Genomic DNA, 12,100 nt, shown 5'->3' with positions numbered 1-12,100 from the left:
GGTATAAAAACCCAACCAAGCTGAGCAGGTGAATTCCCTACCCATCATCAGCCTTCCGGCTGCTTCTGTAATTTTTAGGAGTGCCACTTGATTAAACAAACCTTAGCGTGAGTTTAAGCAACTAATTGATTTCCTTGGATCGGTTTCCATATTAGGAACAACAACAACAACAACAAAAAGAGTTCAGAAATAAGAAAGCATCCTTTGAAGCTCTGGGTTAAGATGGAATGCAAAAAGACTGAAGGGGAGAGAAACAGAATATAGGGCACAACCTTACGCTGAATCAGATAATAGGTCCATCAAGCTCAGTACTGTCTATTCTGCATTGACTGGCAGCAGCAGTTCTTTTGGGGTGTTTCCAAGCCCACCCTGGATATGCTAGGGACGCGAGACCTTCTACATGTAAAGTATGTGCTCTGCCATTCACCTCTTGCCACCCCGTCCCCCCAAAAAAGAGAGGGTAGTGGGGAGAGAAAGATAAAAGGACACTTGTTGGGCCAGGAAAGAACAAAGGGCATAAAGGTGAGACTGAGCGGCAGACAAGTGTAGTAAAGGGTGACAAGAATGGGGGGAAAGAACCAGCTGCCATGGGGTGCATAGAGAAAAGGTGGATAACTAGGAAATGTGGCGGTAGAGAGGCCTGGGGGAACTGAAAGAGAGCGTGTAGAAAGAGAGTACGTACACATTACAGAGTGGAATGGAATTCAGAACCTCTGAGAAAAATTATAACAAGCATACTTCTCCCTCCATACTCTGCAGGGAGGTGGGACCAATTCGGATGGTCCGCCCCCGCCACTTAATGGATCCAAATGGTTTCCAGAGAGTGGTAGGGGATGCTTTATCCCATGTTGATGGCCTTTCAGCTGATTCCCTGGTGGCCCGCTGAAATGTGGAGTTAACCAGGGCTATTGACTGTTTGGCTCCGAAGTGCCCTCTCTGATTGCATGGAGCCCGGACAGCCCCATGGTTTTCCACGGATCTGAGGGCAATGAAACAATCGTTGAGACGGCTAGAGCGCCGGTGGCGGATAACTCATTCCGAATCTGACCAGACACAGGTTAGAGCTCAACGTCGAGCCTACCAAGTGGTGATAGCGACGGCGAAGAAGAATTTCTTCACCGCCTCTATCGCATCTGCAGAAAACAGCAGCAGGAGACTTTTTCAGGTGGTTCACAATTTAGCGGAACCACCTGCAACATCGGGGCCTAGTACGGGCCACATGTTCTCCTGCAATGATTTTGCAAAGTTTTTTGCAGATAAAATCGCTCAGATTCGGGAAGAAGTAGACTCCACCGTGGGAGCAGGTCCGGGGCGGGAGAGTGCTAGAGTTTTGTCTAGTCAAGTTGAGTGGGATCAATTCCAATCTGTTACCTCCGAGGATGTGGACAGGCTGCTTGGACGAGTGAAACCAACCACCTGTCTGCTGGATCCTTGCCCATCCTGGCTTATAAAAGCTAGCCGGGAAGGACTGGGCGATGGGCTTCGTGGGGTGGTGAATGCTTCCCTCCGTGAGGGAGCCTTCCCAGACCTGCTGAAAGAGGCGGTTATTAAACCGCTTCTTAAATAACCATCTTTAGATGCGGCCACAATGGCCAACTATCGCCCAGTCTCAAATCTTCCATTCTTGGGCAAGGTGATTGAGCGAGCGGTTGCTGAACAACTCCAGGCACGCCTGGAAGAAGCGGACCATTTAGATCCCTTCCAGTCGGGATTCAGGCCTCATCATGGGACTGAAACTGCCTTGGTTGCACTGGTTGATTATCTCCGGCAGGCTAGGGACAAAGGTGAGAGCTGTTTCCTAGTTCTGCTGGATCTCTCAGCGGCATTTGATACCATCGACCATAACATCCTTCTGGACCGTCTTGAGGGGCTGGGAGCTGGGGGCACTGTCATACAGTGGTTCCGCTCCTTCCTCCTGGGCCGTGTCCAGAAAGTGGTGGTGGGGGATGAATGTTCAGACCCCTGGGCTCTCACTTGTGGGGTGCCTCAGGGTTCTGTCCTCTCCCCCCATGCTTTTCAACATTTACATGCAGCCGCTGGAAGAGATCATCAGGAGGTTTGGGCTGGGTGTTCATCAGTATGCGGATGATACCCAGCTCTACCTCTCTTTTAAATCAGAACCAGTGAAGGCGGTGAAGGTCCTGTGTGAGTGTCTGGAGGTGGTTGGAGGATGGATGGCGGCTAACAGATTGAGGTTGAATCCTGACAAGACAGAAGTACTGTTTTGGGGGGACAGGAGGCGGGCAGGTGTGGAGGATTCCCTGGTCCTGAATGGGGTAACTGTGCCCCTGAAGGACCAGGTGCGCAGCCTGGGAGTCATTTTGGACTCACAGCTGTCCATGGAGGCACAGGTCAAATCTGTGTCCAGGGCAGCTGTTTACCAGCTCCATCTGGTACGTAGGCTGAGACCCTATCTGCCTGCGGACTGTCTCGCCAGAGTGGTGCATGCTCTGGTTATCTCCCGCTTGGACTACTGCAATGCACTCTACGTGGGGCTACCTTTGAAGGTGACCCGGAAACTACAACTAATCCAGAATGCGGCAGCTAGACTGGTGACTGGGGGCGGCCGCCGAGACCATATAACACCGGTCTTGAAAGACCTACATTGGCTCCCAGTACGTTTCCGAGCACAATTCAAAGTGTTGGTGCTGAACTTTAAATCCCTAAACGGTCTTGGTCCAGTATACCTGAAGGAGCGTCTCCACCACCATCGTTCTGCCCGGACGCTGAGGTCCACCGCCGAGGGCCTTCTGGCGGTTCCCTCATTGCGAGAAGCAAAGCTACAGGGAACCAGGCAGAGGGCCTTCTCAGTAGTGGCGCCCGCCCTGTGGAACGCCCTTCCAGCAGATGTCAAAGCGATAAACAACTACCTGACATTCAGAAGACATCTTAAGGCAGCCCTGTTCAGGGAAGTTTTTAACGTGTGATATTTTACTGTATTTTTGGTTTCTATGGAAGCCGCCCAGAGTGGCTGGGGAGGCCCAGCCAGATGGGCGGGGTATAAATAATAAATTATTATTATTATTATTTGCACAGTAAATAACTGTCTTTGGCAGTTAGTGTGTGTGTTTTCAGTCTGTTTTTAGCATGAGACCTCTGCGTTTTGTCTCCTCCTTTCAAAATGGACCCATTGCCCTGTGAAAACCCAGATCTTGGGTGATATAGCATGAAACACCCGTCCACAGAATTGTTCAGAATTGTGTTTGCAATGCTTTCCTAAATAATTTGTATTTTTCGGGACAGATGGAAACAAATCTAGTTGTGGTATAAGTAGGCACGCTTTCATTCCACCAGGGTGAAGTTGAGCATGAGGCTGGTGTTCCCTGTAAAGTCACGAGATTAACTTGAGTATAGACAATTTTATAATATACTGATGTGGGAAATAAGAAACTTGGCTGTTGTGTAAACCATGAGAGTCTTAATTCTTGCTCTGGACTAACACTTGCTTATAAACCCCATTCAACATTTCAGGTTATTTTTCTGCTTCTTAGATATGACTAAATGTGTGGATCGGTTTTTATATTTAAAAAAATGTTGTGTGTGTGTGTGTGTGTGTGTGTGTGTGTGTACATGGATGTGGAGAAAAAATATACTGAAGGCATTTTTTTGTTTAACTGGTGAACTCTGTGTTGTGTTTGCTGTGTACTGCACAGTTGTTCTATTACAGTGATCAGCTAAAGCATGAAGGGAAGATGCATGCCTTCAAAATAGAGGACATTCTAGAGGGCATGTGCTGGGAAATTACTGTAGACAATTACTTTTTCATGGGTGTCCACTGCCTTTTTACAGAAAGCTCTTTTCCTACCACTTGATCAATGTTAATTGGCCCTGTGTTCTAGCAGATACAAGTGGTGTGGTTAGGGTGCAGATGGTGTGGGGTTATTTATAGGCCTTTTAAAGTTTTCATCCTTAAAAGAAGGAAATAACTCTTAATGTGTTGTTGGTTTTTTTGCATTAGAAATAATGATTTATATATTCTGTTGAGACTTTCACCACATCCATACTCACCTGCTTTCTCTCCTTTTTTTTTTGTCCTTCTCTTAGATCTGCCTTTGAAGAAGAAATAGACAACCTCCCCTCACCTTTATTTGCATGTTCTTCAAAATTGGTGCAATATGGCACAGCGTAGCATCGCCGTGGGATTATTAGCAATGACTCTCTTATCCTTGCTGGGTGACAGTTCAGCTTTCCTGCTAAATCAGCGTCTGAAGGGAAGGTTTCAAAGGGACCGCAGGAATATCCGTCCAAACATCATCCTTGTCCTCACTGATGATCAGGATGTAGAACTTGGTAAGAGCCAGAGAGGTTTGATTAACAGTAAAAGCTTTGATTAACAGTAATTGATACATGTGCAATGGGTTTCACTTTTGCCTACATCGGTGCAGAATTTCATCTACAGTAGATCCATACCTGAGCTATAACAGCCAAACTTCCAGCCTATGAACAAACTGTTGCAAAAAGGGTCCGAGTACAAAGGATCATCAAACTGTTCCTAATCCTTTTTTATTTTATTTTTTTGGTAAGAAAACTGCCAATATCGACATTTAAATAAAAGTCCTTTGCTCTATTGTTCATTAGTAACCAGCTGTTCTAGAGTTGTTTAAGCTGAAACTCAGGTACACCTGACATTGCACGTGACATGTATATTCACTTTGTGCATGCTTTGTTCATTTTCGGATACGGGTAATTCACAGATATGCAGGGTTATTTCCCACACACATATGCAAAAATTCACAAAGCCAGGAACATCTGGAGCTGGGTCCACTGCTTACCTGACTTTAGGAACACAGTGCAAAGGCTCTGGCAGGGTCCTAGAGCCCTCCCACCTCCTCTCCAAAGTCCTGTAAGCATATGTTAAATAAGCATAAGATGCGAGTTACCTGTATCCAACACTCTTAACTACTACACCATGCTCTCACTATCCAGTGTTTGCCATCATGGACTATAAGTCTCGTAAAGATAAGGGTGGAGTCTACTACTGATGCAATTCCATTGTCTACAATCAGAGTAGGGCTGTGTGCAGTGTGTCTTTGCTGAGTCAGCTGATGCACTGTATGGAACAATGGAGAAGGAGGGATGAGCTGCAGTTGTCCTTTTGATGGTCAAAATTGAGTTAATTATGTCTCTCTTACAGATAATAACATGGATTCATATCGCACAACAAACATACAGACCCCAGCCCCACACACAAATAAAGGGATAAATTGGAAGTAGTAGAATGAAGAGAAAATATAAAAAACCATTTATATTAATTAAAAGGTGACCGCAAGGCTCTTCCTCCTCAATTTTGTTGCGTTCATTTTATCTTTTTAAAAATAATTTAATTTTTGTTTGCTAATTTTACAAAGGAAGGAGAATTAAAAAGAACTGAAGACAATAAAATAAGTAATCTGTATGGAATACTATTAATAAAACACACACACACACACACACACGAGTCACCAGTACATATACCTGAAGTTAAACATGCAAGTTAAGCTTTCCAGATGTCCAGATAGGTAACCACACAAAACCTGATAACTATACGAAATATATATTTCAAACGTAGCCAGGGTGGTGAAGCCCTCAGACCATTGCATAATGGATGGGAGTAGAAGTCTCTTAGCAACCATAAGGACTTGCAAAACCCACTTTTGTTGTCTGGCTCATAATCCATATACTATAGAAATATAATTTAAAAGTACATGAACATCTGCAAATATCAACCATTTCAGCAATACAAGATTGATTTAAAACAAAAACAAAAAAACCACTTCTTGTCTTTTGCGTACCTGATTTGTAATTGCTCAAGAAATACTGAATTCAAGACTTCACCTTCATTTCTGATGCTGATGGCCTATTTCGCAAGTGGAAGGCGTAACTGTTGATAACAAAGATCAAACAAGGCTTTTGGTCTTGCAATAACAATTTGGAGCAGTGGTTAAAGTGATTGGGATTTTCTTTCCTAAACTAATATTTGGGAAGTGGTGTAAGTAACTGAGATTGGGTGGGCTGGGTTTAATGTCAGGTCATTCCATATTAGATAGAGAGCTACTTTGTTCCAGTTAAGTTCCTCATAGACTATTTCACATATGATGACTACATGGAGGGAGCAAACAGCAATATGCGGACAGTTGATTGCTCTGGCGTCCCATGCATTCAGCTGAATGTCTGAATGCTGCAGCATGCAGTGATGGCAAGGGGATGCCTTGGGCAGTGACCCATAGCTTGAGAGGTTACAAGCATGCCCTTATTTTGAACTATGAAATGTTGGAATTGGTACACATGGTTTAAAAAGTGGCTGCTAGCTTGAACATATATTTTGTAGCTGACAGTGCAGTTTTCCACATGCCCATTGAGTTCAGTTGGACGTCTAGGTATACAGTCATACCTCGGGTTACAGACGCTTCAGGTTGCTTTTTTTCGGGTTACGGACCGCCGAAACCCAGAAGTACCAGAAGGGGTTACTTCCAGGTTTTGGTGGTCATGCATGCGCAGAAACGCCGAATTGCAACCTGTGCGTGCACAGATGCACCGCTGTGGGTTGCGGATTCTGCGGCTTGCGAACATGCGTCCCGCATGGATCACATTCGCAACCCAAGCGTCCACTGTATTTGTACAGTATAGGACTGCAGCACAGCCTGCAAGTGTTGGGAGATTTCATTGCTGTTAATTGTATGCTGTTGCAGCCTCTAATGGATAAGAAATACATATCCTGCTGGTGAGCATGTTCTTCTGTTTTTCTTTAAGGGCATTAAAATAGAATTTCCATGTTGCACAACATATTTTTGTGGAAGAGAAATCCAAAGAAGCAACTCTCAGCTCCTGCAGCTATAGGCATTAACAAAGGAAACATCATTTTTATGATGCTCCTCATTTTTTTTCCAATTTTTTTTAATCACAAATGACATTTAGATGTATTTTTAAATTCGTAAAGTGACTAGAGCATCTCTACTGCAGTTGGGGGGGTGGAAGAATTGCATCATGGTTTAAATTCAGCAAGGTTAGGGAAGGTTTTTATCTCACCGTTTTGGTGAGAATGTGGTATGTTTTAGAGCTAGACAGACCCGTTTCAATAATGCATATTCCAAAAAGCTGTGCACATTATCTCAGTCTCCTGTGACTAAAATCCAGAGGGTGGTCCTTAAAAATTTATCACGATCTGTTTTATGCCAGCCTGCTTGTCTCTGATGCAATTGTCAAAGTCCTCTGGGCGGTGTACTTCCTTTCTCCAGATGATCTGTTGTCTCTCGCCAATTTCAAGCACAATGGCCCATGTGTCCACACACATTAAGATCTGGCCAGAGAGAATGCATTTCGTGGAGCCAGGGGGTGGTCTTCCTCAGGCCTCATTAGACGATCCATGAGACCACATATTAGCTTGAAATAAGATTTTTCCTTAAATCTTGCCTAAAGCTTTAGGCAAATGTGTCCAACTAGATCAGTCAGAATGGACGCACTGAGTTAAAGTGTTGTGATAGATGCAATGTGCCCGTTGCAGTTTGTATCTCTTATCAAATGGAAGTGAACTTGGTTTTTGGAAGAGCTTGTTCATGCTTTGCTGCAGTGATAGGAATTATGAGACATTAATGGAGCACTTTCGGAGGGCCATGTGGTGTGCAGGTGGGGCACAAATTTAACAAGTGAATATGTGCTTGTTCTCAAGTTCCTTAACAAGACTTTGGAAAATATTGAGGACTTCAATGCTCTTAAAAAGTCAGGTTCTAGATTCTGGAGGCATCTAAACATGAAAAGAAAGAAAAAAATTGCAGAACCAATGGCTCCTGAAATGCAGAAATCCAGACACTTGAGAGAAATTTGCATTGTTATGTGTGAATATAAGGGAACTTATATACTTTATTGCAAACTTCAGTGGCTACTAGCCATGATGGTTTTGTTCTACCTCCACTGTCAGAGGCAGTTTATCTGTGGACATGTAGGTGGGCAGAGTGCTGCTACAATTACCGTCCTGCTTGTAGGCTTCCCATAGGCATTTGGTTGGTCACTGTGAGAGGAGGATACTGGACTAAATGGGACATTAGCCTGATCTAGCAGAACTCTTCTTATGCCCTTGTACTGCAATCCTAAACACATTTACTAGGAAACAAGCCCCACTGAACTAGGTGGGACTTGATTATAAGTAAGCATGCTTATAATTGTACTGGTATTGATGTCTATGAGCTTTGCATGACAAAATACAAAGGAGAAGCTGAAAAAATGTGCAGAAATGTCAGAATTACAAAGGCTATCAAGCAATATCTAATTCACAACATTTTTAATTTTTGTGTGCTTTCAAACTGTCTTCAGTTATTGGTTTCATTCCCCAGTTGTTCTGGAGATGAGGACACGCAGTTCTTTCCTAATGATATTTTTATTTATTTGAACCATTTAAAGACCAACATTCCTCCAAAACCAAGAACAGGGTTGCTTACAACGATAATAAAATGCTATTATCATATTGAAACAATTCTTAAAACCAACAAATAAAATAAAATAGAATGCGCAGGAATGAGAAATAGTTACTTGAAAATAAGACCCATTCATTTAGGTGGGACTTTCTTCCAAATAAGCATTATTAGCCATGCAGGTTTAATCCAAGTCTGCTTTCCCTGAATGCAACCTGCTGCCTTTTTGTCTACATGTCCATATCAGTAAAGAACAATAGGCACCTGTCTCCTTTTTTGGGGGGGAGCCTTTTAAATAGTTGGAGATTGATATCAAATTCCTTTTAATCTTTCCTCATATTGCATGCTTTAAAGCTTGGTTGGCCTCCAATTTGCTATACCCTTGTTAAATTAAGGCTACTAAAGAGACCAATTTCTCCAGCAGTGGCCAGCTCCCATGCTATTATTACTTCCTATGGGCCAAAGTAGACAATAAATTGGAGACGCTTGAATGATCTCTTGATTTTTTTTTAATAGAAAGCCGCCACTGGAGGCTGCCTGCTTAACCAGACCTTAACCCTTCCCATCCTCATTTTGTCCTTTCAAAATTGTCTTTCTCAAGCTGCTTGGGCAGGCAGGCAGGCAGGCAAGAGGGTTAAACTGCCCCTAGCTGATGCTCTTCTCTTCTCGATTGCAATCTCAGAGGCTGCTTCTCAGTGTGTGTGTGTGTGTGTGTGTGTGTGTGTATGCTAGTAATAATCAGGCAGTTGCTATATAATACATTGATCCTTTGATAGTGGAAAAAAGAGGTCTGGTATGCATGAAAATTTATGGACTTATGTGATGATAGGCCACCTGCATGGTTGAATTTCTAGCATCACAATTTGGCTGTGTTTGGATATAATGCTCAGCCAAACTGTGGTTTACCACAAGGGCACTGGTGGATATGGTAAGTGCTTTGTACTTTCCTGTTCCTTTTAGCTTCACGTGGCAATTAAGACTTGGCTTAGCATGTGTCAAAAACCCAGATTTCATGGTTAAGTGCTCTCCTCCTGGCTACAGATCGTGGTTAAAGAGGAAAGAGTTCAAGCACCACCACACATTTGGATGACATATTTAGCTGCTACAGCAAGCTTAGCTAAAAGGAACTGTTGTGGCCGGGGGAAGGGGGTGTAGCTTGTTGACGGACCAAACCCCAAGAGTGCTCATTCATGGTACCTCATCATCCTGGAAAAAAGTGACAAGTGGGGTGTCACGGGGTTCTGTCCTGGGCCTGTTGTTGTTTAATGTCTTTATAAATGACATGGATGAAGGAATTGAGGGGATGCTCATCAAAGCTGCTGGTGGGTGAGTAGCTAATGCTGCAGAAGACAGAAGTGGGCTTCAGGATGACCTTCACAGATTGGAGAATTGGGCCCAAACTAACAACATGAATATCCACAGGGACAAATATAAGGTTCGGCACTTAGGCAGAAATAACCAGCTGCACAAATATAAGATGGGGGACACCTGGCTTGCCAGTAGTACATGTGGAAAAGATCCAGGGCTCTTAGTAGACCACAAGCTTAACATGAGTCAATAGTGTGATGCCGCAGGAAAAAAAGCTAATGCTTTTCTGTGCTGCATCCACAGAAGTATAGTGTCCAGATCAGGGGAAGTAATAGTACTGCTCTGTCAGACCACACCTGGAGTAGTCTAGATGTGTCCAGTTCCAGGTGCCTCAATTTAAGGAGGATATTGACAAGCTGGAATGTGCCCAGAGGGGTACGGCCAAGATGATCAAGGGTCTGGAAACCAAGCCTTATGAGGGAGTTGGGCATGTTTAGCCTGGAAAAGAGGAGGCTAAAAGGGATCAAGCTTGCTTAGTCCTGCTCTGGAGGGTAGGACTCAAACCAATGGATTCAACTTACAAGACAATAGAATCCAACTAAGCACCAGGAAGAACTTTCTGATGACAAGAGCTGTTTAATAGTAGAACGAACTCTCTTGGAAGGTGGTGGACACTCCTTCCTTGGAGGTTTTTAAGCAGAGGTTTCGTTGAGATTCTTGCATTACAGATGGTTAGACTAGATGACCCTTGGGATCCCTTCAAACTCTACAGTTCTATTATTCTATGAACAGGGAGGCTAAGCAGGTTTGTGCGGTCCTGGTAAGCCATAGTTGGCTTACCGTGACATGCAAACTAGGCCTTTGTATGGATCAGATACAGGGTTGTTGCTGCTTTAGTATGAAGTAAATTAATGAAGACCTAGTTCTCAGTGGTAATTCTGGGTTGTACCGCTTGAGAATGAGTGGTACAAGTGGTTGTACTACTAAATTCACTTGAGAATTAAGTTCACATGAGTTTAATTGCATGCTCCTTCCTACAAAACATTCATTCCACACAAAGCAGTAGCATATCAGGGAGAATACTATGGTGACATGCTAATTTTTGAACTAGAGGGAATATTTTCTATGGTTGATCCTGTATTCTGAAGCTGTACAGCCCAGTCACATATTTACTGTACCAATGAAAGCTGGACTGGTGTTAGCTTGCATGATTACTTCTCTTAATAGCTTTGGCTACTGGGTGCTAGAGTGTTCTTTATCCTGTAGATCCCTGATCAGTAACTCGTTCTGCTGGTGGGATATTTTCAACGAAAGATGAGCCAGACCTGCACAGCCACCCACCATAGACAGCTGAAAAGTTCCAAAGCCAGAGCCACCATAACCTCCATAGGTTCATTTGCCTTCTGGCTTAGGAGTTACCAGTTGATGTTAAAAAAGGACAAGTTAACACTGCAGCAAGTTGTCTATAATCTTATTCAGCAGCTCAATATGTGGCATGGAAGATTAATGTTTAGTCTTAATGTGCAGCAAGAAATGGCAATTTTTTAAAAACCTGGATGACAATATATTTACAGAAAAGTTTCAATTAGAAAGTATTTATGACAAGATTTTTAATTAAAGTTTCAGAGGCTGAGCTGACTTTGCCACCCGCAGTTACCACTCCCCAAATTTCACTCACTCGGAGCATTTGGATTTAATTCTAGCTCTTCGGTAATTGAAGTTGTCAGACTTGGCATTAATGGTGTGATTTCTGACAATGTGATACTAGCTGGTGAAAATTTCAATATTGCGTCTGCTAAATTAGCATTGCAACTTTTTGTTAAGGAGCCCATCTCTGTTGAGAGTTGTAACACACAACCATTATTTTTTCTTACAGTGCTGGACAACTTCACATTTTGCTTCTCCCCGCCCCCACCACTTTAGCTCAGTTGGTAGAGCATGAGACTCTTCATCTCAGGGTCAAGGGTTCGAGCCCCACATTGGGCAAAAAGATTCAACACATTCAGTTGAGATTCCTGCATTGCTTGGGGTTGGACGAGAAGACCCTCAGAATCCCTTCCAACTCTACCATTCTATTATTTATGTATGATTCTATGAAATATTAAAACATTATTTTAGTAAGTGACTGTGCAGGAACACTGCATGGCAATATATTTTGCAATGTTATGGAGCAGTTTTCCTTTATTTGATGTGTGTGTTTCCCCCAGTCATTTCTGCAGATCCCTTGTAATGTGTGAAATGCTTTAGTGTCCTCATAAGTCCAGCCTGATGAAGCAGGCCATTAATGTTCTCATGTTACATGTTTGGAGAGGGAGAGACTGAGAGAACTTGATTTGCCCAAGGCTGTCCTAGGAGTCTCTTGCTGAACTCAAATTGAACTTTAGTCTCCCAGGCCCAAATCCAGGCAG

At 43.3% G+C, this 12,100-nt stretch overlaps 1 protein-coding gene and 1 long non-coding RNA gene across 6 annotated transcripts in view; one reads left to right on the top strand and one right to left on the bottom strand.

The window, feature by feature from the left end:
- The window catches only part of SULF2 (sulfatase 2), a 193,667-nt gene that overhangs the window by 106,276 nt on the left and 75,291 nt on the right, over positions 1-12,100 (top strand). For all 3 annotated transcript variants that reach the window (XM_053394190.1, XM_053394191.1, XM_053394192.1), the window contains exon 2: positions 4,045-4,290. In XM_053394190.1, coding sequence (XP_053250165.1) covers positions 4,116-4,290 — 175 coding nt within the window. In that variant the 5' untranslated portion in view covers positions 4,045-4,115. The remainder of the gene's footprint in view (positions 1-4,044; positions 4,291-12,100) is intronic.
- LOC128416437 (uncharacterized) overlaps positions 1-12,100 on the bottom strand; it is a 147,888-nt gene that overhangs the window by 125,666 nt on the left and 10,122 nt on the right. The gene's annotated exons all lie outside the window — the stretch shown is intronic.

This window comes from Podarcis raffonei, chromosome 6, assembly GCF_027172205.1.
Source record: "Podarcis raffonei isolate rPodRaf1 chromosome 6, rPodRaf1.pri, whole genome shotgun sequence".
Taxonomy (NCBI): Eukaryota; Metazoa; Chordata; class Lepidosauria; order Squamata; family Lacertidae; genus Podarcis; species Podarcis raffonei.
The sequence above is the reverse complement of the archived record's forward strand: the minus strand, read 5'-3'. Positions and strand labels throughout refer to the sequence as shown.